This window comes from Hyalella azteca, unplaced genomic scaffold (genome assembly GCF_000764305.2).
Source record: "Hyalella azteca isolate HAZT.00-mixed unplaced genomic scaffold, Hazt_2.0.2 contig5640, whole genome shotgun sequence".
NCBI lineage: Eukaryota > Metazoa > Arthropoda > Malacostraca > Amphipoda > Hyalellidae > Hyalella > Hyalella azteca.
Genome location: NW_025935823.1, coordinates 293,347 through 320,558, shown reverse-complemented (window position 1 = coordinate 320,558; position 27,212 = coordinate 293,347). Strand labels below are relative to the sequence as shown.

Genomic DNA, 27,212 nt, shown 5'->3' with positions numbered 1-27,212 from the left:
CGCCGCAATTTGTTTCGATTTTCCTCGAGACAATTCTTTGGGCTGGCCATAGTGGCGAAAATAAATCTGACCGAGGTATCAGAGGCATTTATTATAGGCATTTATTATCGGTAGTTAAATGGAAAATTTATAGTTTGATGCAATAATCTATAAACACTACCATTTTATAATTATCACCAATGTCTTGACGTTTAGGAATAATAAGTCCGCAAGGAGCATAGGATGTTTATTGTTACAGGAGTACTGCCCATTATATTAATAGAGCGGTAATGGGTTGATTAATTCCAGTCCTGAAGGATGTAAGGTGAGCATAGGGTCCGAAAGCTCCTCAGAAACGTTTCGGCGAGCGGTTACAAAGTTCTACTGTACGCGTAACGAATTGCTGCTGAACGTAATTATTCGGCCAATTGTTCACTGCGCATTAGTGACATATGTGCATAGGAGTAATCAATAGTAGGAGACTCAAACTGCTACGTTCGTTACTCGTGGACCTGATTTGATTAGAGATTGAGACTTGATCTTATGGGACCATCTGACTAGACTGAATCTCATAGGACCATCTGACTAGACTGAATCTCCAGGGACCATCTGACTAGACTGAATCTCATATAGGACCATCTGCCTAGACTGAATCTCCAGGGACTATCTGACTAGACTTGATCTAGTGGGACCATCTGACCAGACCAAATCTTAAAAGATCATCTGACCAGACTTGTTCTTATGGGACCATCAGACTAGACTTGATCTCATGGGACCAACTGACTGGGCCAGTTTCCATGATACGAGGCCGGATCTGCGATAGGCTTGTTCCATAATGAATAAAAAATTAAAAACTGATTAAACCAGCAACTACCCAATTAGAACATTTTTCCGAAAACGAACAACTATGCCTCATCAGTACATATATCCGAAAATGTGCCTAAATAGTTTTAATATTATAAGCTAGCTCGAAATTTCATGAACAATAATGGACAAAATTACAGACCATGAATACAGTAACCACTTAATTCTAATTGCGAAACAAATCATACCCAGCATCACAAATTGATTTTATATAGTTTGATTTTTGTTACTTTTTAGCTGCATTTCGATTTTTTTAGCTTATTTGCATGCATGTTTTTATGAGGTTTAAAATCATAGATTGTAATATATAGTATAATTGTGTTAGCTGATGAGATAACATCAACGTTGGTTCCTCTTCAGTAAATGTTGACAATTGGTGTTTGTTTTGAGTTAAGGTTTCGTACTCGAGCCTACAGAGGAGCATCAAGCTTACATATAGACACTGAAGTAAGGTTACATTTGTCTCTCCGTTTGATAAGAATTAAGAAACCAATGCAAGTTTTCTATGCGTAACAAGCAGAGAAAGCTTACCACAGAGTTATTTCAGAAAGACGTAGATAGTTCACGGCTATTGAACGTTGTTGAACAAAATGGCGTACTTTAATGATTCACAAAATGGTGTACACTTCTCTTTATACGTGATACCAACAAAGTCAAAGTAGGTACTTAACTAGATCAAAATTATCTCAACTGAATTAACTACATTGATGAGACCAGGAATGATAGAAACGGTATTAATGGCTGAATTTTTCTACAAAAATGCACTAAAGAAACATTTGAATTAAAGTAAAAATGAAGGAGATCAGGGGCACGCTATGCTGATTCTGTTTTAATTTTTCATATCGTAGAGGCTTAGCGCCGGCTGATGCAGCAACTTCGTCATGCCTGGATGCTCTCAATACCATTGCAAAATACTCGAATATTTTATTTAAAAAATTATTTTCCGATCGATAATAATCCTGCATCATGAGCACTAGGAATTTACGACATTAATTTAATTTGCTTCCTTAACAAACTAATATATTTTTATATATGATTTTACTCTCTGAGAAATTCGCTGAGATTTTAAAATCTACTATAAATCTCGAAATAAATAATTTGGCTGCCTTTGGAGCGGTTGCGTGCCCGACATAATAACTGGTATCTCGCCAGGGCCCGCGACGTTACTTGAGGAAGGTTGGGGGAGTCTGTTCAGAGGCTGCTGGGGATTACGACGTCCCAGAGCGTCCATGTTGAGACCACAGCACCGAACGCCTCTTGCACGCATGTTTCCGCGGATCGGAGTTCAGTAGCTGGAAATTAAACAACCTAAGTTTTAGTATGGGCACTAACATTAGTGATTAGGACTTTAAGTGGGATTATAAGTTATCAACCAACAAGAAAAAATATCAATCCATGCCATTCTGTGCAGAATTACAGTAGAATGTCAAAGAAATAGATTGGAATTCGCAAGAACTAGTAAAGCAATATTAATCAATATTATGAGTTAAATTAATTTTCAATCATTGACTTAAACATATAAATTCTCTCACGAACAATTTCCAAGCCAATATACTGTCCCCACATGTTAATTTTAGGGGAGCGCACGCTTCTCTTGCCGATGGTCTGAAGGAACTCTTGGTTCTGACGCGCTCTGGACAACTGCTGGCGCTGCCGCAGCAGGGCGCTCTTGAACAGCAGAGCTTGGCGTAGCACCTGTGGTCCAGGGAGGTACTGTCAAAACTTGCTCGAGTATACGTAGCGGCCTATATACACGCAACGGCCCAAGTACATGTAGCGGCCTAAGTACAAGTAACGGGCTAAGTATACGTAGCAACTTTAAGAACACTTAGCAGCCTAAGTACACGTAACACCCTGAATATACGTAGCAACTTTAAGAACACTTAGCAGCCTAAGTACACGTAACGGCCTGAATATACGTAGCAACTTTAAGAACACTAGGCGGCCTAAGTACAAGTAACGGCCTAAGTATACGTAGCAACTTTAAGAACACTGAGCAGCCTAAGTACACGTAACGGCCTGAATATACGTAGCAACTTTCAGAACACTGAGCAGCCTAAGTACACGTAACGGCCTAATTTATACAGGTTTGATTGAAGACCAGAGCGTATTTTATATTAACAATTTTCTTATTGTTTTTTTTATGAGCCGAATGAAATTTCTTGCAGGTGCTTGGAGATCAAAAAGCAGATCACCAAATGACATTTTACTGGAATATATCGAATATATCAAAATTCATCATCAAGCAAGTGAAGAGTTATTATATTATTATAGTCGTTCTATATATATTATATAGTATATATAGAACTTTGGTAATCCGCTTTGGTAATCCATATATATGTCATTTGGTAATCCCCTTTTTGATCTCCAATCACCTGCAAGAAATTTCGTTCGGCTCGTAGAAAAAAAAAACAATAAGAAAATTGTTAAAAAAAAGTACGCTCTGGTTTTCAATCAAACCTGTATAAATGAAGAACTTCTGCCTAACTACACTTATAGTAACGGCCCAAGTATGCGTATCAACTTTAAGTTCACGCAGTGGCCCAGGTACTCGTAGCGGGTTTAATATTCATCAACGGTCGTTAATTAAACTTTCGAAACTAGAAAAAATACGTCTGAGTGTTCGAGGTTACCAATATAAATCAAACACTTGTATAGTCGATAATATAAAGCTTTGATTCATGTCTGCTGAGGAAAAGTAATGTATCATGTTGTCAAAATGGTGGCACACTTCCTATACGTTATACTGGTACCCCCATTTTCCAGGCAAAACTGGGTTATGATGATACAAACGAGGGCAAAAAAATACATGGACAAGACTCACTCATTTCAGTGAGTGAAGAGATAGATAACTCAGAGAAACTAAAGATATTTGTCCAAATGGCGATGCACTTCTTGCCCTTGTTTGAGGCAACTGACACTTTTGAGGCATCCTGCTACTCATAATGAACGTATAACTATTTCGACAAAATAAATAATTCTTTTTTTCCGAGTGAGTTCAAAGCGATGGCGAACGACAGACCTGCATGGAGGCGTCAATGGAGAGAGAAAGCCCGCGCCCCTGGCCCCGCATGCCGGGCCCTTTGCCCATTAACAAACTCCTGCTGGGGGCGCTGGCCCCCACAAGACTGTTGGTGGCGGCGCCCCCCACACTGAGCGATCCTGCCCGCTTGTATAAAGCAACGTCCGCACCTGACACATAGAAATTCTGTATAATAAATCATAGAAATGAATTCATGCTTATGAGTATTTCTTTAATGATTAGTAATGTTTCGAATTGTTTTGTTGCTGCACTCACGCACCTGCTGAAAAATAAACAAATGATTAATTTAATTTAAATAATTTATAGAAAACATTTAAACAAAATCTCAGGTGAAGTATTCGTGTTTATCTTATATTGCATCTAATTACAAATTAACCGAGATGCGTCGTTTTCACACGTACGTGACGGCCAATTTATGAATGACACTACTAACTATGCCAAAAAAGACTTCAACATGTTTATATGTTCATTCTGTGTTCATTTCATCAAGTTATTCGAGCAAGTTTTGGTGTCACAGGAAAAGAAATGTCCGATCAAGTCCAAGTCTCCAAATTTTTCCCTCTCAAATTGGCTGCACGATTAAAAAGGCCGTGGGCATGAATATAGGGATAGGCAAGTAGAATAGGTATAAAGCACTGATAAAATTATTAATAAAAGTTTCTCTCTGATATTGCATTAAACTTACATAGAAATGGACCAGTAATTTCTGCACAAATCTTTCACGGGGTTGAATATAATATTACACTGGATTCGATTAGCTTGCACGGAGTTCATTTCTGCTGAATCGTGTTCATCATTCCTGTTGAATCGTGTACATCTTTCTTGTGGAATTGTTTACATGGATCATTCATTTGAATCGGATACATCATTGCTCTTGAATATTGTACATCGTTCTTGTTGAATCGTTTACTACATCATTTTTGTCGAATCGTGCACATCATTTCTGTTGTATCGTATACATTATTCCTGTCAAATCGGATGTAATCTACAATGTTAAAAGTTAGTTCTACCATAATCCTAAGTTCTACGATGATCGTACATTATACAATGATGGTAAGTTCTGCAATGGTCGTAAGTTCTGTGACAGTCGGCCGTCCTACATTGATCTCAAGTCGTAAGATGGTCGTACGTTCAACGATGGTCGTGAGTTCTACGATGGACGTAATTTCTGTGACAGTCGTACGCCCTACTTTGATCGCAAGTCGTAAGATGGTCGTAAGTTCAACGATGGTCGTAAGTTCTACGATGGACGTAATTTCTGTGACAGTCGTACGTCCTACTTTGATCGCAAGTCGTAAGATGGTCGTAAGTTCAACGATGGTCGTAAGTTCTACGATGGACGTAAGTTCAGCGATGGTCGTAAGTTCAACGATGATCGAAAGTTCTACGACAGTCGTACGTTCCATTTTGATCGCAAGTTCTAAGATGGTCGTAAGTTTCACGATAGTCGTACGTTCTACTTTGATAGCAAGTTCTAAGATGGTCGTTAGTACTATAATGGTGGTAAGTTCTGCGATGGTTGTTAGCTATACGATGGTCGTAACATAAGCTATACGATGGTCTTAATTTCTAAGATAGTCGTACGTTCTACCATGATAATAGGTTCTACGATAGTCTTAAGTTCTACGATGATCGTAAGTTGTACGACGTTCAACAACCGAAAAGTTCAACTACCTTGAAGAGAATCGCTGCCTTCGCCTGACGCAGCTAGCGCGTTGAGGACGTTCACGTAATCGCTTTCCCGCAGCTGTAACAGGAACATAACAAATGAGCATTAAATTATTATCATAATCATAGTCGTTACATGAATTACTTATCAAATTCAATGAACACATTTAAGACCGTTGTTAAAAGTCTGCACATGTGATTCTTTGGGGCTTTAGCAAAAAAAAATTGTTGGTCCGCTGACGATTGACCAGTATAGGAATACTACAGTATACAGTATAGATTCAGTATATAGGAATACTGACAAGCAATAAAGTGTAGCTTTAAATTGCCATTTTGTATGAAGACTCCATTCACAAAGCATCATTCATTTCTTCTTTAGAAAAGTCTGTCAAAGAATCTCTAACTGCAATTAAAGTTTTCGACTTCTGTTGTTTTAAATTTCGAAAATTTAAATAGATTTATCTTAACTCAATGGCTGGCTGTATTTCTATAATCGCTGAGTTAGTTAAAATGTCATGTTAATGGAGGTTCATCTGTGGAGGTTCATCATAAACAATCCTGAGTTGAAATTCTACGAGGAAATCGACGCGTTTCATTGTACGTTTCAAAACTCCTCCTGGACTCGGCTCCAATTGCCTGGTTTCTTCACCTACGAGTTTTTTGTGCGTTTTTTTTTTAAGAAATCAAAAACTGCCTGGACAATAAATTCAGGATTAAAATTGATATTACTACAGACGTGAAGTTTCATCGGACCCTTTATGACGCTCCGAGACCATCGGCTTTCAGTTATGGAAAGAGGGAAAGGTCGGGAAAGCTTGTAATTGCTCACTCTATGTTCTGAAGTCCAGTGAACATTTTTGCATCGAAGGAGATTGATTAAATTAAACATCAATAAAACTGTTTACAAAAGGGGTTTAGGGCAATTTATTTTTTTTTAAATTGAGTGGGAAATATTTTCTGTTGAGGTTTAATTATATTTCGTTTTATTTTATCTATGAAATTTTTACAGACACTTCTTCTCAGAGTAAGTGGCAAAGCAACGAAAATGTTGCCATAATTGAGGTCATGTCATGGTATTGCGTAATCAAATGTTGATTTCATTGTTAGGAGCCATCAGTTGTCCAAAGTAGAGGCAAATGATGGCTCCTACTTCATTTTGTGAAGTAGGATCATTTACTTAATTAAGAGCAATTTTCAGAGGCTCATCGAGCGATGTAGTGCGGTCACTTGCCCTAAATCGGGAAATTTTCTGAGTTTTGTCGAAAGATGTTTGCGATCGCTTGCCCTAAATTGGGAAATTTAAAGAGGCTAGTCGAAAGATGTGTTACCCCTGGCTAGTCGCCCTGTATAAGGAAATTTCCAGAGTTTACTCGAAAGATATTTTACGATCGATTACCCTAAATAGGGAAATTTCCAGAAGGTTATCGAATGTTGTTTTTCGATTACTTGCCCTATATGGGGAAATTTCTAAAAGCTGGATGAGAAACCATGCATAGGTTCGGTTGCGTCCAGATCTCTGATTTTCCATCGCAATGCAAACCGCTCTCGACAACCACCAAGTGCTCTTCGCCTTCACAAATAGAACTCCATGATGAACTTTCTTGATTGATCTCAAATCAATTAGGCAAAATCGAACGTATTTGATGAATCCGAGTCCGCATGAATCAGCGGCGGGTTACACTCAGTTAAAATGTTCGGTTACATGACGTTGGTCTACGAAAGGCCGATGATCGTTCGCCGATGATACGTCGATGATACGCCGATGACTTTAACCAGGGCTAGCTTGAAGCTGCATAATTGCAACGCTTGCTTGTTTCCAGTTCAGTACATGCAGCGTTGCAGCCAAGTAAATACTGCCGTCATCGGTCCATCCTGAATGACTTGGGGATGCGGCCGAATTCCAATTTTGAAATTGATTTATGCTCACTGGGTGAATAATATTATGCGTGAACCTATCTTTGACGATTGATCCAATTTCTTCACATGACTGTGATGCACATTAATAAAAAATTTCTAACCTTAAGTTTTTCAGTCAAGCTCCGTGCTGATGACATTGAATGTACAATATCCAGATTGATTATCTAATTACTTTTCGTCCAATCTTATTTTCATTGCTAGTAAACAAATTAATGACTATCATTAAAAACTAACAATATTACCATTTATATTAACAAGAATTAATTACTATTACCTAAAAACTGGGCTCGCACCAAATTAAGTGAAACATTATTCTCAGCATTTTTCTTGTATAGAAGAAAATTTCCGGACGTTTTCTTGAAGAACTCAAAAATGCCAGTCAAAATTAAATTTTTCTCCTAGCGTCATATTTTTGATGTCAGCAAGGGGACCGGAGCGACGACTTTGCAAGTTACAATCCAGAATTCCTCTCATTTAAATTCTGAGTTGGCGCAGGAAAAGATTCGTTGCTGCGTGTCAACTAGATTTCTAGGCAATTTATTGCAATATAAACTAAAAAACTTTCATGCCTGCTCTCTGAAACTATATTGAATTAATGTTCGAAAATTGCATCAAGATTAACGTCAAAAGACTTCTAAAAATTTTTAGAGGCATTTTAAATTTTAAAAAATTTTAGGCGTACTTTTAATTTACCAATAATGCTGTTAAATGAACTCATGTCAAGAAAACTCCCCCTGTCTCATTATGCTGGGATGCGTGAACATGCAACTTTCCGGAAACTTTACAACATTCTACGAAAACCTGGTCGGTTTTTATATGACATTCCAGATAGATGGCACTTGCGCCTTCCACATTTTACGAGTTCAGTATTTTATGGCGCGTTGGATTCTAGTCAAATAGAACCATGGTAAAGTCCGAGCAATCTTTTTGACTTTGATCTTGCAATTTGACAGGCTAGGCCTTCACGCTCGGTGAGAGGCAGAAAGTTTCTCGTGCGGTGCCGTGTGGGGGAAATTAGGCAATTATCGAGATAGCCGGGCCGTTTAAAGACAAATGCAAGGCGTCGAACTGAGTAATAAAGTGGGAGGTTATTTTAGTGTTCAGGGAACATAAGGAAAAGCGATTTCTGATAATTGGAATGTTTCTGGAAATTCGGAAAATATGAGACACTTATCGAACCACTTTCTCGAGAAGGTGTAAGAAGGGAATGTGGGAATGTGAGTACGGGTTACGATAAACTGCTTGTCGTTGCCTGCGTATATATCACGTAAGAATCAGCACTTAACCTTGAATGCGCCACGAATTGATAGCATTGAAGCTCGTTAGGTTAATGGACATATATTCTTCATTGTGAATTGCAGTTGTTTCACTTGCATTGGAATCCAATTGCATGGCGTGGTTCTTTTGAGATTGACTGTCGTCTGCAAGTCTCATAGCGGCGCTGTTGAGTGCTGGCGCAATCGCGCGGCTCTCTCGCTGATGAAGAATCTTATTCAAAAGCTCGTGGTGCCGATCAAGCTTTGGATGTTCCAAAGAACATAGAAGTGAAGACTTTAATTTTTAATGAAATTGATAGAACAAAGAACTTTAAATGTTCGAAGATGCTCCCTGGAATGATAGTCAGGAAGTTTCAGTTCAATTCGTGCGACAAAACCGAGGCTAACATCTATCAGACTGCTTGCGTTCACTATTTTACGTTGAAAGCTTGTTTTCTGAACATTTTGAATCTTACCAATTGATTAATGAACATGACGATTAACTCCATTAAAAATGGTTACAATTTTAGCACGCAACAATCATGCTTATAGTTCAGCGCATATTTATTCTTCATTATGTTTGCGGTGCTTTATGCAGCATTCAGATCAAACCACAAGACAGCAGAGACCATAATTGTGTTTTGCATTTTTTTGCAGTCAACCAGAACATTTTTATGAAGGCAAAGGAATCTAAAGTTATTCCAATATTATATCACAGTTAAAGTTTACAATTCACTGGTTCGTTATTTGAGAGTCTTTTTAATAGATTAATAGATCACTCATTACAGTGTTTCTTTAATATTTGTCTGCCAGTTCCAATTTTTAGACCTAGGAATGGCACTGAAAACAGCCAATATTTCTACTGTTAATGGATAAACTCGTTGCCAACTATAATTGACTTCCGCTATAAGGCCCTAATCAATTAGTTAAGATCGATTAGCAACAATGATCGCAATGATTAAAGTATATAAGTATTGAAGGCTCAGCTCTGTGTATAACTTGACCGATACATGTCCCATCTCCCTAAACTCATTACTATCACAGTCTATAAATGTTCTTGAGAAAATTACACGCAGGGCCGAATTTAAAATATTCGACGAAATAAAGTAAATTCACTACCATCACGTCTTTTAATATATTCTTAAGAAAATTACTCACGGGGCTGGGTTTAGAGTTAAGGTATCTGTCCAGGAATGCCATCTCCTCCTGCCTGTCGTCGCTGCTGTCTTCTGGATGAGAGTCTGAGCTGGATCCTGACGAGCTGTAAAAACATGAATGATAATAATGATCTGAGACCAGAATACTCATACCATTAAAAACTTGACGAAAGATTCCAACACAGGGAAACTGATTCTGAAAATTTATGAAGGATTTGTAAACATTTCTCTGCGTAACAACTGCCGAAGTAGGATCGTTTTATTAAAGACAATGTAGAAATAATTCATTGAAACTTTGTTTGACAGAAATAAATTGCTTAATTTATTTATTCTTTATTCGTTCTTTATTCGTTATTCTTTCACACACAGAAGCAACACAGCACGACTCAATAGAAAGAGAAAAATAAACATGCTATTTAGAAATAAATGCTTCCAGGTGAAAGGCCTATACAAGCTATAAAAAAGATTTGCAGGCGTAATAGGTGACGAGTATGAACATAATAGTGGCAACAAGTACAAAAAAAAATATTATGCAATGGTCAAAAAAATATTTGTTGCTTGTCCTGCTCGCTCAATTAGGGACTGCTTTTTGGGACCCTCCGATGCCCCAGAAGTTTTGTTGGCCGCCAAACCCGAAGCGGGAAGTTTGGAGCAATGAAATCTGTATTTAATGTAGTGCCAGGTTTAAATTGGTAGAAGTGTAATGTATTAATTAATTTTATCATTTTCGTTTCGTATTAGTGCTAAAGGTTATGGAAATTAGTGATTATTGTTGAAGAAATACTTCTGTCTTAGCCGTAAAGATTTGGATCTAAACTATGGCAAGAAATCAATCCTTTATCTATGAAGTTACAATTAATTTCCTTTACAGGCACTCGAAATGAAAATATTACTACGAATTACCTTTTTGACTTGTCTTCAACTTATGACTTGAGAAAAACCTATAAATTCTAACGATAATAATTAACATTACAATTATAAACACAAAAAAATTAACTCAGTACTTACTGCAGTGAGTGACAGAGAGTGCATTTCTCGTCGACGAAAACGTGAAGTCACGGACGGACAGACAGACGGACAGACGGACGGACATGACGAGCACAATGGGGCATTTTTTCCATAAATGAGAAAATGCGCTTAAAACAGTGGTTCCCAAAGTGGGCGATATCGCCCCCCTAGGGGCGGTGGAAAGATTTTGGGGGGCGGTAAGAAAGAAGAGGACGGTAGGGGGGCGATAGGGGGGCGATAGTCCAAAGTCAATGTCAGAAGTGCGAACATTGTTTGACGATTTGTACACAACACGTGCAGCACCTGACTCCCAGCGATGGTTTTTTCACCCAGATCTGTTTTTTAACCTCTCCTGGGTTTACGTATTGGACAAATTAACGGCCGGACTCGCGGCCGGTCTCACGGCCAATTCCAAAATTTATTGATCAAGGAATGTCTCTCAAACTAATGAACTTAACTCGATGAAACTTGGTACTCGTATTATTAGTATCTAACGATGTTTAAATTGTTTGAATTTTGCCATCGTTTGTTTTTGCCATAGTTATATGGCAAACGGGCCGAAATTCACAGTGATCAAATAATTTCATCCAAACTACTGAACAGATTCGAACGAAATTTTTAATTTGCAGTCGTAACTACCTAATGGTTAAGTTCAGCTCGTGAAAATTTTTTCAATTGTGCCTTCGTTCGCGAGATTTTTTTTTTCTTTTCACCTTCATCCGTGGTTCAAACAGCAATACGTGCTTAAATTTGCATTAATCAAGAAATTCTTTTGAAACAGATTTGAATGAAACTTAGTACCTATTTAAATACCTAACCTCAGCAACGGTGATGTTTACAATTTATTCGTTTTGCCTTCGTTTGCGAGTTATACGGCTGTACGTACAAGGCTCGATCTTGGTTAAACCGGCCGGTAGAAAAGCCGGTCGTTCCGCCTATATCTGTATAACTCGCGAACGAAAGCAAAATAGAAAAATTGTCACGAGCTAGACATCACCGTTGAGAGGTTAGGTATTTATATACAAAGTTTCGTTGAAATCTGTTCTGTAGTTTAGAAGAAATTTCTTGATCGCCGCGAATTTAAGCGACAAATTACCCGGCGATACGGGCCAAATATAAGGAAGTGTGAAATCAAGAATGACGGTAAATAAAAAAAAAACTCGCAAACGAAGTCAAAATAAAAAAATTATAAGCTAAAAAAATCACCGTTTGGTAGTTAGGAATGCATATTAAAAATTTCGCTCAAATCTGTTCAATAGTTTGGAAAAAATTTTTTGATCACTGCGAATTTCGGCCTGTTTCACAATATACGCGTAACTCATGAATGGTGGAACTTAAAAAAAAAATTAGGAGCTAAACATCACCGTTAGGTTATGATGAATACGTATTCCAATTTTCATAGAGCTGCGTTCATTAGTTTGGGAGATATTACTTGATAATTGAATTTGGAGATTGGTTGTGCGACTGGCTACGAGTCAGGCCGTAAATTCGCCCGAGACGTCCAAGGGTTCTAGTGCTGAAACAGTTAAAACAGCTGAAAAACCTATTGCTTCACTAAATGGGGTTCTTTTTGTGAAATACACATTTGTGTTTAACCTTTATCTTTTAAAATTGCAGAGTACTAAATTTCAAGAAAGATGCGTAAGTTTTTATATATATACTTTGGGGGGCGCTAGAAGTTTACTAGGGAGCCAAAGGGGGCGCCAGCCTGAAAAAGTTTGGGAACCACTGGCTTAAAACAACTACATATAATTTATCGATTACCACAGAGATTATTATATCTCTCTACAACCTGCGCTGCAGGTCTGACGGAGTGTAGTCAGCTAGGGGAGCGCCGGTGTCTTCATTATAGGAGGTCCACGCCGGGGCTTGCCTGAGCAGCGCGGGACTGGGGTAGCGGAGCTGTGGCTCCTGATTGGCTAGTGGCAGGGTGCTACTTAGCACTCCTTCACCTACTGCCAGCAACAGCACCACAGCAGTCACCCAGTTCTGCACCATCACTGCACGTACAAAAATTGCATTGACTACCCAGTTCTGCACCATCACTGCACGTACAAAAATTACATTGGCAATTTAAAAGGGTGCTACTTAGCACCCCTTCACCTACTACCAGCAACAGCACCACAACAGTCACCCAGTTCTGCACCATCACTGCACGTACAAAAATTGCATTGGCAATTTAAATCGTAATAATAGTTTACTGTTTATGATTGAATGCAGTGAGCATTTGATATCATATTAGAAATTTAATCAATGATATTGCATTAGCTTATGGTTGAAGGTCGTGAACATTTGATAACGTTTATGATTTACGAGTAAAACGATTATTTATATTAGCTCAGTTTGAAATGTCGACAATTTATCTGAATGGCTATGGCATTGTATGTTTTGTATGTTATAACACATCTCACTCTAACTTAACTATTGTGGAAATTTACTTAAATTCATCAAGAAGAATTCATATGAAATCTGAGAAGTAAAATAACTTCTGGAATATTTATAAGTGACAACATCTTCTACTAAAAGTTAATCAAATGCATGTTGGGAAAACCGTAGATTTTCGCTGGAATTCCATCAATCAGTGCCTTCGGCTATCGATGAAGGTTTTTCCAAAATATGCGTAAATATTTTTTTGTGAGTGCTATGGACAGTTGAAAATTTTAGTTTTAGTTCAGTTTAAATCATTTGAAATTGGATATTGATAGTTGTTATGGTTGAGCGAGCTTGTGGAGGTTATTTTATTTCACTTAGCATGAACGTAAGAAGAAAAAACTTCAGTACGAAAATTATGGTTCTCACATATTTTCCGAAAAATTTTAGCCTCATAATTTATTTTTATGTTGATTATATAATAAAATATTTAAAAATTTTTTTTAAAAAAAAACACGTTTTTCTTGTGGACTAAAAATCATACTATATATATACTATATATATACTTTACTCAATTAAACTAATTTCGGTCTCTAATTACTAGTTTTTATGATTGTATCTGAAATTGTTAGGCAAAAATAGCCTGCATGCCGAATTTCAGATCTCTAGAGCAATCAGAAGTGGGATAATTTTCGTTGTCAATGTTAACAACAAACAAACAAACAAACAAACAAACAAACAAACAAACAAACGCGAAGCTAAGCTAAGAAAAACGTGTTAAAAACTAAATGCTAATGCAAATGTTTGAGTTATTATCTAAGCGAATTTTCAAGATTCAACTCACTTAGTAAATCTTCATACTTCGAGCGAACGTGTCTTGGCTTCAGTAATACTTTACAGCATCGGGATTGCCAAAAGAGGATAGATCAGATTTCATTGTAAAATAATAAACGTAACGTCTTCCGTACATTGAATGGAATTTCCTGTCGCATCCCCTGTCGATTGAAGTCAAGCCCGCATGGCTCAGAAGCCAAGCGGGTTTGACTTCAATCATTTCAAAATGGCTAGTGTAGTTTTTAAATTTGAATATATAAAGTCTGGTCGCAACTGTACCAATCAGAGAGAATTTTTTATCCAATTTAAAAGCCCGTACAGGATTTCCCTCCAGCTATGCTTGTACAATTTACATGCTTGACGAATTAAACCTATATTTTTTTTATAATGCACCGCGCGTGCGGAAAGAAGACAATAATATGTTGTACCGTCTCCTCCATATTCATGTGTGGCCATTAGTTCTTTATTTTCCTATGTAAATCTGGATAAATTTCCATCGTAACATTGAATTGTAGGACCTTTACATACGCAAAAAATGTAATAAAAAAGTCTCAATTGTTCTCATCATAGGCATGAGAAACTATTCATTTCATCTCAGCGTCAATGAAAATATTGCATTTACAACACCGGAACAACTAAGGTAAGACCATCATTATTCATTTTTTGATGATTCAATTGATCAAATTTAAAATAAATCTTCAGCTGGCAAAATTTATATGCCTTTTCAGCCCCCGCATTTACCATGAATCAGTACACAGTATTACTTTTTCTTTCGATTAAATGTAATCAGCGGGCTAAAATTCAGGCTTCATGTACAAGATTTATGATATGTGTATTGAACGCGTATTCATGTTGAGTCAGGGGCGGCAGAAAAGTACTTATAAAGAGAGGTACTAATGCCCATGACAAAGCCTAATGGAAGGTAATCAAATAAGCCTTTGTATTGCCACTTCGTATCCGACGCATCTGCTCGGCCTCAACCACGTGCACAATCTGGCAATGAATAAACAGAAGAAGGAAGAAATAAAAAATTAAAAATTATACAATGTGCATGCTTGACGAATAATATTAAACTTATATTTTTTTAATAATGCTCCGCGCGTGTGGATAAAAGAAAATAATATATTGTATCGTATTTACCATTTTCATGTGTTGCCATTAGTTCCTTATTTTTCTATGTAAATCGAAAGAAATTTCCATCATCAAAGCTTAAAATCGAAAGAATCAAACAAATCGGAAAAATAAAATTCGTAATTACCGTGAAAATATTTCAGTCTTTGCCAGGGATTCTTAAGAAAAAATCTTAAATACTACTCATATATAAATTCTCAAAAATTTTTCCTGATACCAAAAAAGGCATCCGGTGAAATAGGCTTCATGTTGATGTGCCAAAAATTCTAAATATGTTAAATACTTTATTATAGATAATTACGAGTTTCTAAAAACGGGGGTTATAGTTCAAGAAATTATTAGCTTCCTCAACTGAATAAAATGAAGCCAATAAAAGACCGCACTGAATAAAAGACCCTGAAAGCATGTTCAATAATCTATTATAACTTTAATGATATGTATGGCGCTATATTTATGGTACCAGTTCTTTGCGAGTCGAATATACTTCTGAAGCATTTGTCTGTTTTGAATTGAACGGAAATTTCTAAGTCAATGTTTAGTTCCAAGTATCCTGAGCACGATATGCGCTACTGTGAAGTTGTGGTCCCTCAATTTTGCGTGTTGTACCTACAACTAAAGCCTGACTGAATTAAAAAAAAAAGTTGAATGGATTGCCGATGAAGTTAATTCTTGCGTCGTGCAGTGTTATTCGGAAAAATATTTGTGCTACAGTCCTCTGTCGAGTCATCAGTTACTTTAGTTACACGAATCTTTTTTAAGAAGCTGAATACAATTTATTAGTCAAAACATCTATCTTCCAGTTCCTTTGCTCTCTTAAACAATAACGTCTCTCTATTGAAATGTTATTAAACCTTTCATATTTCCTAGTTTCCACTGTAAATCAAATTTAAAAATATCTGACCTTGATATGGAATTACAGATGACAAAAGCACGTAACTGGCAGGAATTTCTGTCAGGTAGTTTTCCTGTGTTAAGTTCATCGTGTGATGTAATAATGGTGTTCGTTTTTGTCCATTGAATCGGGACAGTGCAAGGCGATTGCCGTCGTTCAGTGATTATTAATCGCATTATTTCCTGGACATTCGACACAATCTCAGAAAGGCAAAAAAAATTTCTGAGTCTAAGAACACACGCGGAATTCTTAAGCCTGAGATTGGGTGGCGTCTCACGCACGCGATGTCGCCTCGTTTTCCAACCTTGAATGGTCGGCGCCGGCATTTGAAAACTCGAAGACGGAAGAGAAAACGAGGCTTTTGACGACGGTGATCAGACGGTGTTGTAAGGTGTAAATGCCTGAAATAAGGCGTGAAAAGTGATCAAATACGGCGTGAAAAGTGATCAAATATGGCGTGAAAAGGATCAAGATGAGAAGCAACAAAGAGTTCAACATGTTACTGTGTCTATGTTACTTGAGCATAATGCATTCCGGCATTCATGTTGCCTCAATGACTTGTACTCACAATTAAAATAGAGATAGAGACATTGTAATCATAAGATATACGTAAATGTGAAGTAAATTGAGATGTGCAGATATCATGATGAATATGGAACAGGAAATATTGATAACGTACGTAGAAAAATGAAGGAAATTTGATTATTTGAAGAGGAAATCATGAATGGAGCTGCAAAAATATTCTATTTGAAATTTAACTCGTAAATGAAAACGAATCATTCGTAAAATAAATGTCTTATGAAAATAATAAATCATATTAGCCAAATGAAAATCATCCATCCACTTCAATGCAATAATGAAAGGACCGAAAATATAAACTGCAAGTACGAAATAGTTTGTGCCCCTCTCTGGAATCCTTATCCGTGTCAAGACTCGCTCAATGCCCGCGATAAAATCATTGAATATATTGAAACTCATGCCTAAATTACTCTGCACTAGAATACGATATTACAGGTAATCTCCATTCACGAATCTTTGTTGAGAACCTGGTTCATTGATTGGTGCAATTCTGCTCAGGAACCTTGAGACGATGTCTTGTATTTTCAGTTGAGCGTCTTTATAAAGGCTATTGGTGGTGCGGCCTCGAAGAGCGTTTGTACTGTGGTGCAGGCAAACTTTGGCTTGGATTTCTTCAAGCAAACTTCAGAAGATAAGACAGGTTAATTAAACGCGTTCGTCCAGAGGAAATTTATAGGAAACATGAAAGTTCGAAATTCAATTCAGAGGAAACTTGAAAATCCAAATGAAATTTAAGTAATACCAGAGCAAGGAAAAGAAAAGTTTTCGCAAAACCCGGTGGAACGACAGCGTTTTGCCTGGAGCTTTGCTGTAAGAAAAACAGTTGTTATCAAATACCCTTGCCCCAGAACCCAGTTTTCCCAGAACTCAAGCGAGCACAAAAGCGAATGCCACGATACGAAATTGGATTTCAACGAGTAAAAGTTTTCACTAAAGCGAAAGGTAAACAAGACAAGAGAAGGACAGAGTTTAATTTATAAACTTCAAATAACACTTGATTAAATTGCGATTAGAAAGATAGACACATAAAAGTTATTGTCGTTGTCCGAATGTCAATCTGATGATTTCAAATTTGCTCTGACTGAAAATTAATGTGTGAAATGAATTTATTTGTTTCCTATTAAAAAATCTTCGATTTTCGAAAAATAATTTTGCCGATTTGGGTTCATTGTCGATTACCCACTTCAAATAACATACATTACATATTGTAAAATAGTTGATACGCTACAAGTTCAACACACGTACATCAACTAATAATTAACATAATAAGGACGAATCTAGAACACAAGATGGACGAATCTCAAATTTAACCTTTGTTCAGGTTCAATAGCGCATGGAAGACTTTGGCTATTTTGCTTAAACCTATATGTTCTTTGGAAGTGTACTCCATCCTTTCTTTATTTATTTCAATATTCATTTCTGAATAGCCGGTAACGTTCCAAAAGAGTAACGTCCCAATTTCAGTTCTTCCAAGAGATTTAAAGTAGATGCCCTAATTTAATAAATATAAACTCTCATAAGATTTTTCCCACGCAAATGGCGAACTAAAAAAAAGAGTTTATTTACGCTTTAAAAATAAATTAAAAGTGACATAAAAATCCATTGACTTTAAGAAAAATTATCAAAATAGGATTAAAATCAATGCGTTGCGCGTTCGTTGAGACTCAGCAGGGCTCAGGTGACTTCCATGCGACTGAGTTGGTCCCACGGTGAAAAAAATCCTTTTCGATTTCCGGGACGTCGCAGGGCCGAAAAAATGGAACGACAAAAAGTTCACGAAATTTCTTACTCTGAAGGGCAAGTTCCAAGACGAAATTTTTATTTCCTTAATGCTGCAGTCGTTATTCACTACATACCACGACATCCCGCAGTCTTTGCTCATCACATATACCGACACTATATAAGCAGTTATTGTGTCCTCCTTATACGATACTTAATTAGAAGCTCTTGCGAGTTTAGTCAGCACAAGATATACCGACACTCAGCAGTTGTTGCGCACAACACATACTGACACTCTGCAGTTGTTACGCACAACACATACTAACACTCAGCAGTTGTTGCGCTAGCAGTTGTTGCGCACTACACATACCGACACTCAGCAGTTGTTGCGCACTACACATACCGACACTCAGCAGTTCTTGCACACTACACATACCGACCCTCAGCAGTTGCTGCGCACTACACATACCGATATTCAGCAGTTGTTGCGCACTACACATACCGACATTCAGCAGTTGTTACGCACTACACATATACCGCCACTCAGCAGTTGTTGCGCACTACACATACCGACACTCAGCAGTTGTTGCGCTCTACACATACCGACACTCAGCAGTTGTTGCGCACTGCACATACCGACACTCAGTTGTTGCGTATACATTGCCTCGTGTTATGAGACCTGACGAGTAGAAAGATCTCATTCCCTACCGAGTAGCAGATCTGAGTGTCGCTGTCCAGGCTAATTAGCAGGCTTGCTTTCGGCGCTATTGATCATCCTTGAGCAGGAAAATAAACTGTGCTCTCGCGTACGACAGTAATTGCTTCGAAATTCCCAAAGGCTGAGAATTCCCTTGCAAATAATGTATTTGTTTGAGAACATATTGCACCTGCACTAGGTTTTTTCGAAGTAACTGTTGAAGTTATTCGTAAGATCGCATTGACGATTTTAAAATACGTCATGAACGCTAATTTTACTGGAATCTTAAGTAAATAATTAAATTAAAAGCTATTCATAATCAAATTAATTTTTTTTCACTCGCAGATATATTTCATGAAGCGCTATTTTGACGTAATGTCTGTAAAATGAACAAAAAAACTTAATGATACAACATTTCCACAAACTATCTTTCGTTGTGCATAATAATTTGGCTTAATTATTTGCATTTGCATTAGTACTGGCCTTATATCTGTGTTGCTTCTTGCTCGTCTACAGCTTGCAGAATTAATCTGTTTGGTGTTTTTGAACGCATTACGGAGAATGGTTGCGTGAAAGATTTACCTTGCCTCTCTTTTTAGCAAACAAGATTGATGTTCAAATTTAGAAGCTCCGGCTCCCTGGAATGTTTTTTTGAACTTCGTGAGAAAATGAGGTTTTCCTGATTCGTGAAAAAACTTATAAAAAATTTATATTTGGAACAAACTAAAAATAATTATATATACGAAAGAATTCGAGTTTTTATGAATTGCAAAAGGAGCCTAGAGAATATATGAGAAAGCATGACATAGAACGTGATTTTTATTAGCTTTAATGTTCTTACATTATTTTTTGTTCAAACTTGTAGACCTGCAAATCTAGAAGACCCTTTAGGTAACATTTCCAATAAAATGTTTCATAATTTAGTAAATTGTTTTATACTTTTTTAATTTATTGGATCATAAGAGATAATATGCTGCAGTAATCTTTATCCTTAGCATAACGATTGAAGATAAAAGATAAGCGGAGTTAATAATTCAGAGGACTGCCATAGGATAGAAATAAATTGTGAGTAAAAAAGAAAAATTGGTGGAAGGTTATGTTTTTTTCGAAGCTTCAATCTGAGCTTGAAATCTCACAAACCAGAAAATACTATGGTGTTTATTACTGATTTGAAATACCTCATTCAAAAATATTCGTTAATCATACAATTGCTATTCAGATGGCAGCCGATTCGTTCGAATTTTTTAAAGGTTTTTTGAAATTGAGGCAATTTTTCAAATAGGTTTTGAAAACGATTACTGGGAGCTAGGAATAGCGAAGGCCCTTATGGATGCGTCAAGTTTGTCCAAGCTGCAGCGTAGGACGGATCATTGTATTAGTATTCATGGTGCTATGCATATACTCAGGCCATCGCCGAGCTATACATGAATACGTTCGAGGTCTCAAGTGCGCAACTCGAAATGAACGTGCGTAACTCTTACTGAATATGCGTATCTCTAACTGAATATGCGTATCTCTAACTGAATATGCGTATCTTTAACTGAACGTGCGTATCTCTAACTGAATATGCGTATCTCTAACTGAACGTGCGTATCTCTAACTGAACAAACGTTTCTCGCACTGAACGTGTGAACTGAGCGTGCGTAACTCTAACTGAATGTGCGTTTCTCAAACTGAACGCGTGGATCTCGCACCGTATTGCGAATCTCTAACCAAACGTGCATAATTCTAAATAAATGGAACCTTCCAAATGAAACCGAAACCATTAATGGAAATTATTCAGTTGGTAAATTATATCTTAATAATTTTTTAATCTAAAAAGAAAAGACAAATTTGTACTGCGAATTTTTCTACCGGTTTTTCATAAAATCTTTTTGAAACACGCTATAAATAATAAAAGGTGTTATTGTTTTTCATTTTACTCACCAACATCAAGTTTCAGTTTCCAAATAGAAATAAAATTTACGGTCCGAAGGAATACGAGCCCGGCAATTAGTAAAGAGCTACATATAACGTTGCGGAGGACTTAGATTGATCGAACTGTTTGTTCCCGAATACATTAACCTTCGTTAATGCTATGACTAGCTTCTAAACTAGCGTCTTAAACACCTTGTAGCTAGTTTTACGGTCTTTTTTTTTTACCGTACGCTGACCAAGCGTTAAACCTTTTATCTCCGGATACATCAACAATAATCAGTGCTATTCGTACCTAAAGGTTCGGTATCTTTGGTTACTATCCTTGGACAAAGCTTTAGCTCATTTATCTACCAATAAATTAACCGTTGTCAAAACAATCTGCTCGTATTGACCTGGTACCGAGAGCTACCGTCCGTAGTCAAAGATAAAAACCATTTATCTACGGTTGCTTAATTCGTGGCTTCATTTATTTCCATATAAAACTTTTTGGTAATTAGAGTTACTTTTAGTTGGCAGAGGATCAACCAGTTTGTGCATGTGTCCGTCTTCGGACATCTTATCATATATGCCAGCTTCGAACATCTTAAACTGCATCTCAGTTCCTTAGGTAAACTCGTAATTAAAAATAAGCTTAGAAGCTGTAGATTACACTGACTGGAGTTCTAATTAACGACTAGAAATAGTTGAGAACTATTATGAGTTGAGAACGCTTCAAGATCATAATCACTATTAGGAAGATATAATGATAGTTGGAAAAACGATAATTTCTGTGTAATATTACGGACTGTAAACAACTTCAAATGACCTTAGAACGTAAACACGGAAACAAATTAATTCTATCGCGTGGAGAGGAGATTCAAAATTTCAAAACTGACTTGAATTGCTGAGCACTCCTTTTGTTAAAATGCTATGACGTCAGGTCAGGAATGTTTGAAATGTCCTCTGCCACAACACGTCATCCGGAAAAAAGGATTCTCATGTAATAGTGACGCAAGCAACTACTCTATTTCTGCATAGATTGAAAACCCTCTAGTAATTTATTCGAATCCTTTTACAGCTTACAATTATTCCAATTATTTTGAGAGGTTTCGGATCACCCCAGGTAATAATTAGAGTTCTTTGATTAATATAGAATGATAATTTTTTCAGAGGATCAACTGGCCTTTCATTAACCAACCAGACAGCTTTTGATGTCAGATTTTTTTACACCGACCCAGGGAGACAAAAGAATTTTGCCTCGAATATTTAGCTATGCAACGAATTTAACGAGCTGTCCAGTGGCCACGCTTCGAACGTCAACTCATCGTACCTATAACATGAACTTTGTGATGAATTCTTTGATTATTTTGAAGAAATTCGTTTTTTCTATGTACTAATCATGGTTCGAGACCATCGCGATATGTAAAGCGATGTTCTCCAACATTCATGAAATTTTTTATGTGAATTGATCCAAATTTTTCCATCCAGATAATTTGTTCCTAAAAATGAATCTCATCAGACCACAAATAATTGCGGACTCTGACAGAAGTACCTAATTTATGCATGAAAATTCTGATCAGAACAAGAATATCGAGAAAATATTCAGCCTTTGGGGCTTTACGAATTGCTACCTTAATGTTATTATTATTTCGAAGCATTGTTTCTTTTTTCTCTTCATTTTTTCACTGAAAATATTTTTTCTACTGACTTTCAGAAGAGTCAGAAAATCATATAGGCCCGTATGCTAAATAGGGCACTAGCACTACGAAGTAGCACTATGCACTACGAAGTGTCCTGTTGGTATGCTAAATACGTCACAGACACTAAGCACTTCGAAGTAGCTCTACAATGTTTAGTGTCGCTTAGTGTCGCACTACTGATTCGTATGCAGAAAGACTTTGAAGTGCTACTTCGCTGTTAGAGTACTTTATAGTGCCGCACTACGCTATGAGTCTATTGAAGAATGGTAGTTAGTGCTCAAATAATTAATTATTCCCTGAGTAATTCTCATTCTTTGCATAAGATTGGTGTAAAATGTCTAATTGTGATGATAATAGTACTAGTGAAAATTTTGATGGTGAGCTGAAATTCGCAATGCGTCTGCGCACCTTTCCCATCATATATTCAAAGTCCACGCTTCCCAAAGACATCGAACAAAAGAGAGAAGCATAGAAAGTTCTTGCAGAAGAATTCAAATGACTCCATAAAAAAAATTCAAAACATGGCATCAAAAACAAGAAAAGTATTTTCTACTTCTACGCTGTTCATCTGTTTCGCCAAGGAAAATGTCAGCCACAAGAATAACATGTTGTTCACTGAAGCGGCACACTTTTTTATGTTCATGGCATGTAGTTCCTGAAGTTTTTACGCGATGATGCCTTTGCTGTAAGCCAAACAGATCCATAGCTGACGAAGTAAACAAGGTGAGATATACCGTAGTGTCGTCGCGAAGTGCGGTGTGTAGGACACTTCAGATTTTTGTAGTGCGCGTTATGCTTTTGGCCCTATTTAGCATACCAACCGTAGTGTTCTATGCCGCACTATGGCTTGTAGTGCGTAGTGCTACTTCATAGTGCTAGTGCCCCATTTAGCATGCCAACCGTAGTGTTCCATGTCGCACTAGTACGGCACTACGGCTTGTAGTGCGTAGTGCTACTTCGTAGTGCTAGTGCCCTATTTAGCATACGGGGCATTTACAATATTTGTTTCACAGTAAATATCCTGCTACGCTCTAACATACTTATGCAATAACATGTAACAATGCAAATCTAACTGCAGTCCATTTTTTTACGTAAATCAATACCAATTACTTTATTTACTTCTTTTATTTTGAACAGGTCTTTGAACCAAAACAAATTTTTCTTTGGAAATTCGAACGTTTTCTTAAGCTAAACTTCCACCCAAAGACATTTTGTTTACGAAGAAGTTATTATACTTTTTCGATGGAATTGACTTAGAAGAGAAAATTGATCAGTGCTTCGAACTTCACGCGACTCGTAAGAACCGGGGCAGGAATTTAAATTTTTGCTTTCAGAACCTTGTCGCTAGTCGTGGACTCTAAGAAACCTGTCGATATTTATTAAGGTAAATACCGTGAAAAAAGATCTGTACAAACCTGGAAAATACGAGAATTTTGATATCCAGTGACGCAAAAATCATCGGTACCTGTGAATGGGAATACAAATATCCTGTGCATTGAAAAATAAAATGTCTAGCATCTATTGACCTCGAATATTCCAGTCGCAGATTGGAGAAATCAAATAACTAAATAGCTTTGATTGTAACCATTTGAATGAGTTTCTGCTCACTATTGTGAGTGTCTATTGAAATTCTGAAAATTCATGGCTTCTCATTGCTTGCGCATGTAGGTATATTTAAAGAATTAAAATTCTTTTTATAAATTCGCAGCGCATTCTTAGCTCCCGGCTAAGTTCGGGCGATAAAATATATTAAATAATTTTTGTTATTTTAAATTTATTATTTGGAAGTGATTCTTAAACTATTTATTTAAAAACATGTTTCATATAAACTCTAGTCTTTAATTCAGCATAAGTTTTCCAAGAATTTGTGTAAAGAAATAAACAGCACCTTCAGTTATTAAATGTGTGTTCGCTGAAGCTCCTTAATACGCACTATACAAAAACTTCAACTCCGTGTCTCCCTTCAACCTCGTATGAAAAACACAGCTAGATGCCATACAAGATACAGCTATAATATGAGCATTTTATAAATAATTTTCTAAAGAAAGAACCCAATCTATGTGAACAAATATTGTTTGATTCGATTACAGAAGTTAATTTCGATACAATAAAACTATAGGAAACTCTTCCTCTTCTATAATCATAGAATCATTACTAATATAGTGTAGCTTTTACAGGATTTTGCAGGATGCCACTAAACTAGTTTCCTAATTAAATACATGTCGGATACAAATTCCAATTTACACCGTTATATTTCACGACAGGTCCTCCATCACTGTGATGCCGGCAGTACGTGGTCCCTGCAGTTTATTAATTCAACGTAATCTGCATTCTCTCGCCCCCCGGCACCAAGTGCACGGTAATTACTATAACAATTCCACAACTAAGGTAATTAAGTGAAGTATTCACAAGCAATCGTTCTGCATTATATGACTCGCAGCTTCCCATGCAATAAACTAACAGTTCATTGTTAGCTTTGGATGCTGAAGTAATGGCGCTGCTGCTCGTTTGGAATTCTCTCCAATTTATATTGTGGGCTTAAATTAAATGGTTGGAATTTAGTTCAAGCAGGGTCTTGTGGAATAATTATGGTTTATAATTATGCACAGTTCAGTTGAAATTTGGATTTAGAAATACTTTGACGAAACTAATTATGACTTCAATCACAGCATGATACCTTCATCCTAATCATTCAAAAAACTTGTGTTAAACAGATCACTATCATTTCAAATTAAGCCTTTTATAGAAAAAAATTTTCTCGCACAAGGATGTCTCCTCCCCCATGTTGGTAGGCGTTCAAGCTGTCTCTCATCAAAGAATCAATTAATTTTATTTTACCGTATTCTTGCTATTGATAACCATGAGTTCATTTAAAGAAGAAACCATTCCCTGTTAATCACAGAAGTTCTATATCACGCCTCATCTAACCTCATCCCGTGCGTCATTCACTGTATGTTTATTCGCATCTTCTTTTCTAAGAAAAGTTCTTCGTCGATATTTAGGTCTAATCATTTTGCTGATGGCTTTTCACTATTTTCCTAATTTTTCTTTCAATTGTTCTGATATATTCCTTATGTTTTATAATTTATATATAATTGATTAGCGCAAATCGTTTTTATACTTTCATTTTTCATCGTGCACGTTTCTCAGCCAAACACGACAAGCCCTTATATGGTCGTACAATCGAAACTCGCTTAAGTACACGTAGCGGTCTAAGTACACGTAGCGACCGAATTCTTCTCTGTTATTGGCGGGAGTACATGCTAATAATATTCAAATTGGCCCTACAAGGCGGCGTGGGGGCGATGTAATTTCACGCACTATATTACCATAATAACATTTAAATTTATCGTTTGAGATGGCCACACGATGCCGATACTTTTTAACTTTATCGATATAATCAAATTTTAATTTATTATATAAAATAGCAACTTAAAAGCGATGCTACTTCAGTTCATTATGAGTCTGAGGCTGAAGAGCCATGAGGCAGATGAGCTATGAGGCAATCACCGTTAGTTTCAGGAGCGGAAATTTGAGCAGCGCTTTTGATCATAACTGTGACGCAGGCCCCCCACCTACAGCACCCACGACGTCCATAACCTTAGTCCCGCTTAATGCTCAATATTGCTTTTTAATGCTTGGGATGAGGCAAGGGCGCTTCGGCCGAATAAATAAATATAAGCCAATTTTATTCGTTCAAAATTAAACTGCTGTAGGTATGCAAATTTTTTAAATACTTCGGAACTGGTTAAAAAAACTGAGTTCACTCAACGCAAAATTATATGGATGTAAAATTTTAATACAATTGTTTTTAAACAATTTACTCATTCAATGTTTGTAAAAAATATAATGTAGCCGATAGCTTCAAAATTCAATGCTTTTTTTGCTAGTTAATCTCAAGAAACGCTAGCAAGTTCTGGAACATGATCAAACATATATAGCTTATAAAAATTCAAATCTATCTCATGCTAAATATAATAGGTTACCAATATAAAATAATTGTCTATATAAGTTTTGATAGTCATATAAATAACAATAATATTAATATTATTAAAGGAAATAAGTTACTAACTACACTGACCTGTCAAACTTAGACCGAACTTGGACGTCTGCCTGTGGCTACTTGAGTCTGTAAAGAGATCAATGTGGGAAGTTCATATATTTATTTATACGAAAAATATAGCCCTGGAGCAGAAAGTAAGTGACATTCTTCCCTTTTAGATGTTGTAAAAGGACATGAAATATCTACAGTAGGCTTTCAAAAATTACTCCTGATATCTAAGGCAAGAGAAAATTCACCAAATGTTTGAAAAATCGAAAACAATTCGCTGCCTTTGTCGATTTTTGTAAACGTTTGGGAACTTTTATAGAAATTTAATTCATTTAATACGTTGCCATTTATATTTTTGACCAGAATAAAAATATAATGATATCAAGTTTTACCACAACTCTCATACAAACAAGTGGGCTCTATTGTCCATATCTTGACACAGTTCATACCT

General features: G+C 36.7%; 1 protein-coding gene across 1 annotated transcript; it reads right to left on the bottom strand.

Moving 5' to 3' along the window:
- Positions 1 to 213: 213 nt before the first annotated feature.
- LOC108678823 lies at positions 214 to 26,833 on the bottom strand. Its single transcript, XM_018167313.1, has 7 exons — positions 26,792 to 26,833; positions 12,685 to 12,892; positions 9,886 to 9,988; positions 5,561 to 5,633; positions 3,866 to 4,035; positions 2,408 to 2,538; positions 214 to 2,135 (listed from the first exon to the last, which is right to left on the bottom strand). Exons 2-7 carry the CDS (start codon positions 12,888 to 12,890, stop codon positions 2,129 to 2,131), a joined length of 690 nt encoding a protein of 229 aa, XP_018022802.1. The 5' UTR covers positions 12,891 to 12,892; positions 26,792 to 26,833; the 3' UTR covers positions 214 to 2,128.
- Between the last annotated feature and the right edge of the window lie 379 nt (positions 26,834 to 27,212).

Coding starts and splice junctions, on each gene's coding strand:
- LOC108678823 (XM_018167313.1), bottom strand. CDS start 12,890: ATGGTGCAGAACTGGGTGACTGCTGTGGTGCTGTTGCTGGCAGTAGGT. Junction 9,989..12,684: donor CCGTCAGACCTGCAGCGCAG/GTTGTAGAGAGA, acceptor ATGTTTTTACAG/CTCGTCAGGATCCAGCTCAG. Junction 5,634..9,885: donor TTAACTCTAAACCCAGCCCC/GTGAGTAATTTT, acceptor TTCCTGTTACAG/CTGCGGGAAAGCGATTACGT.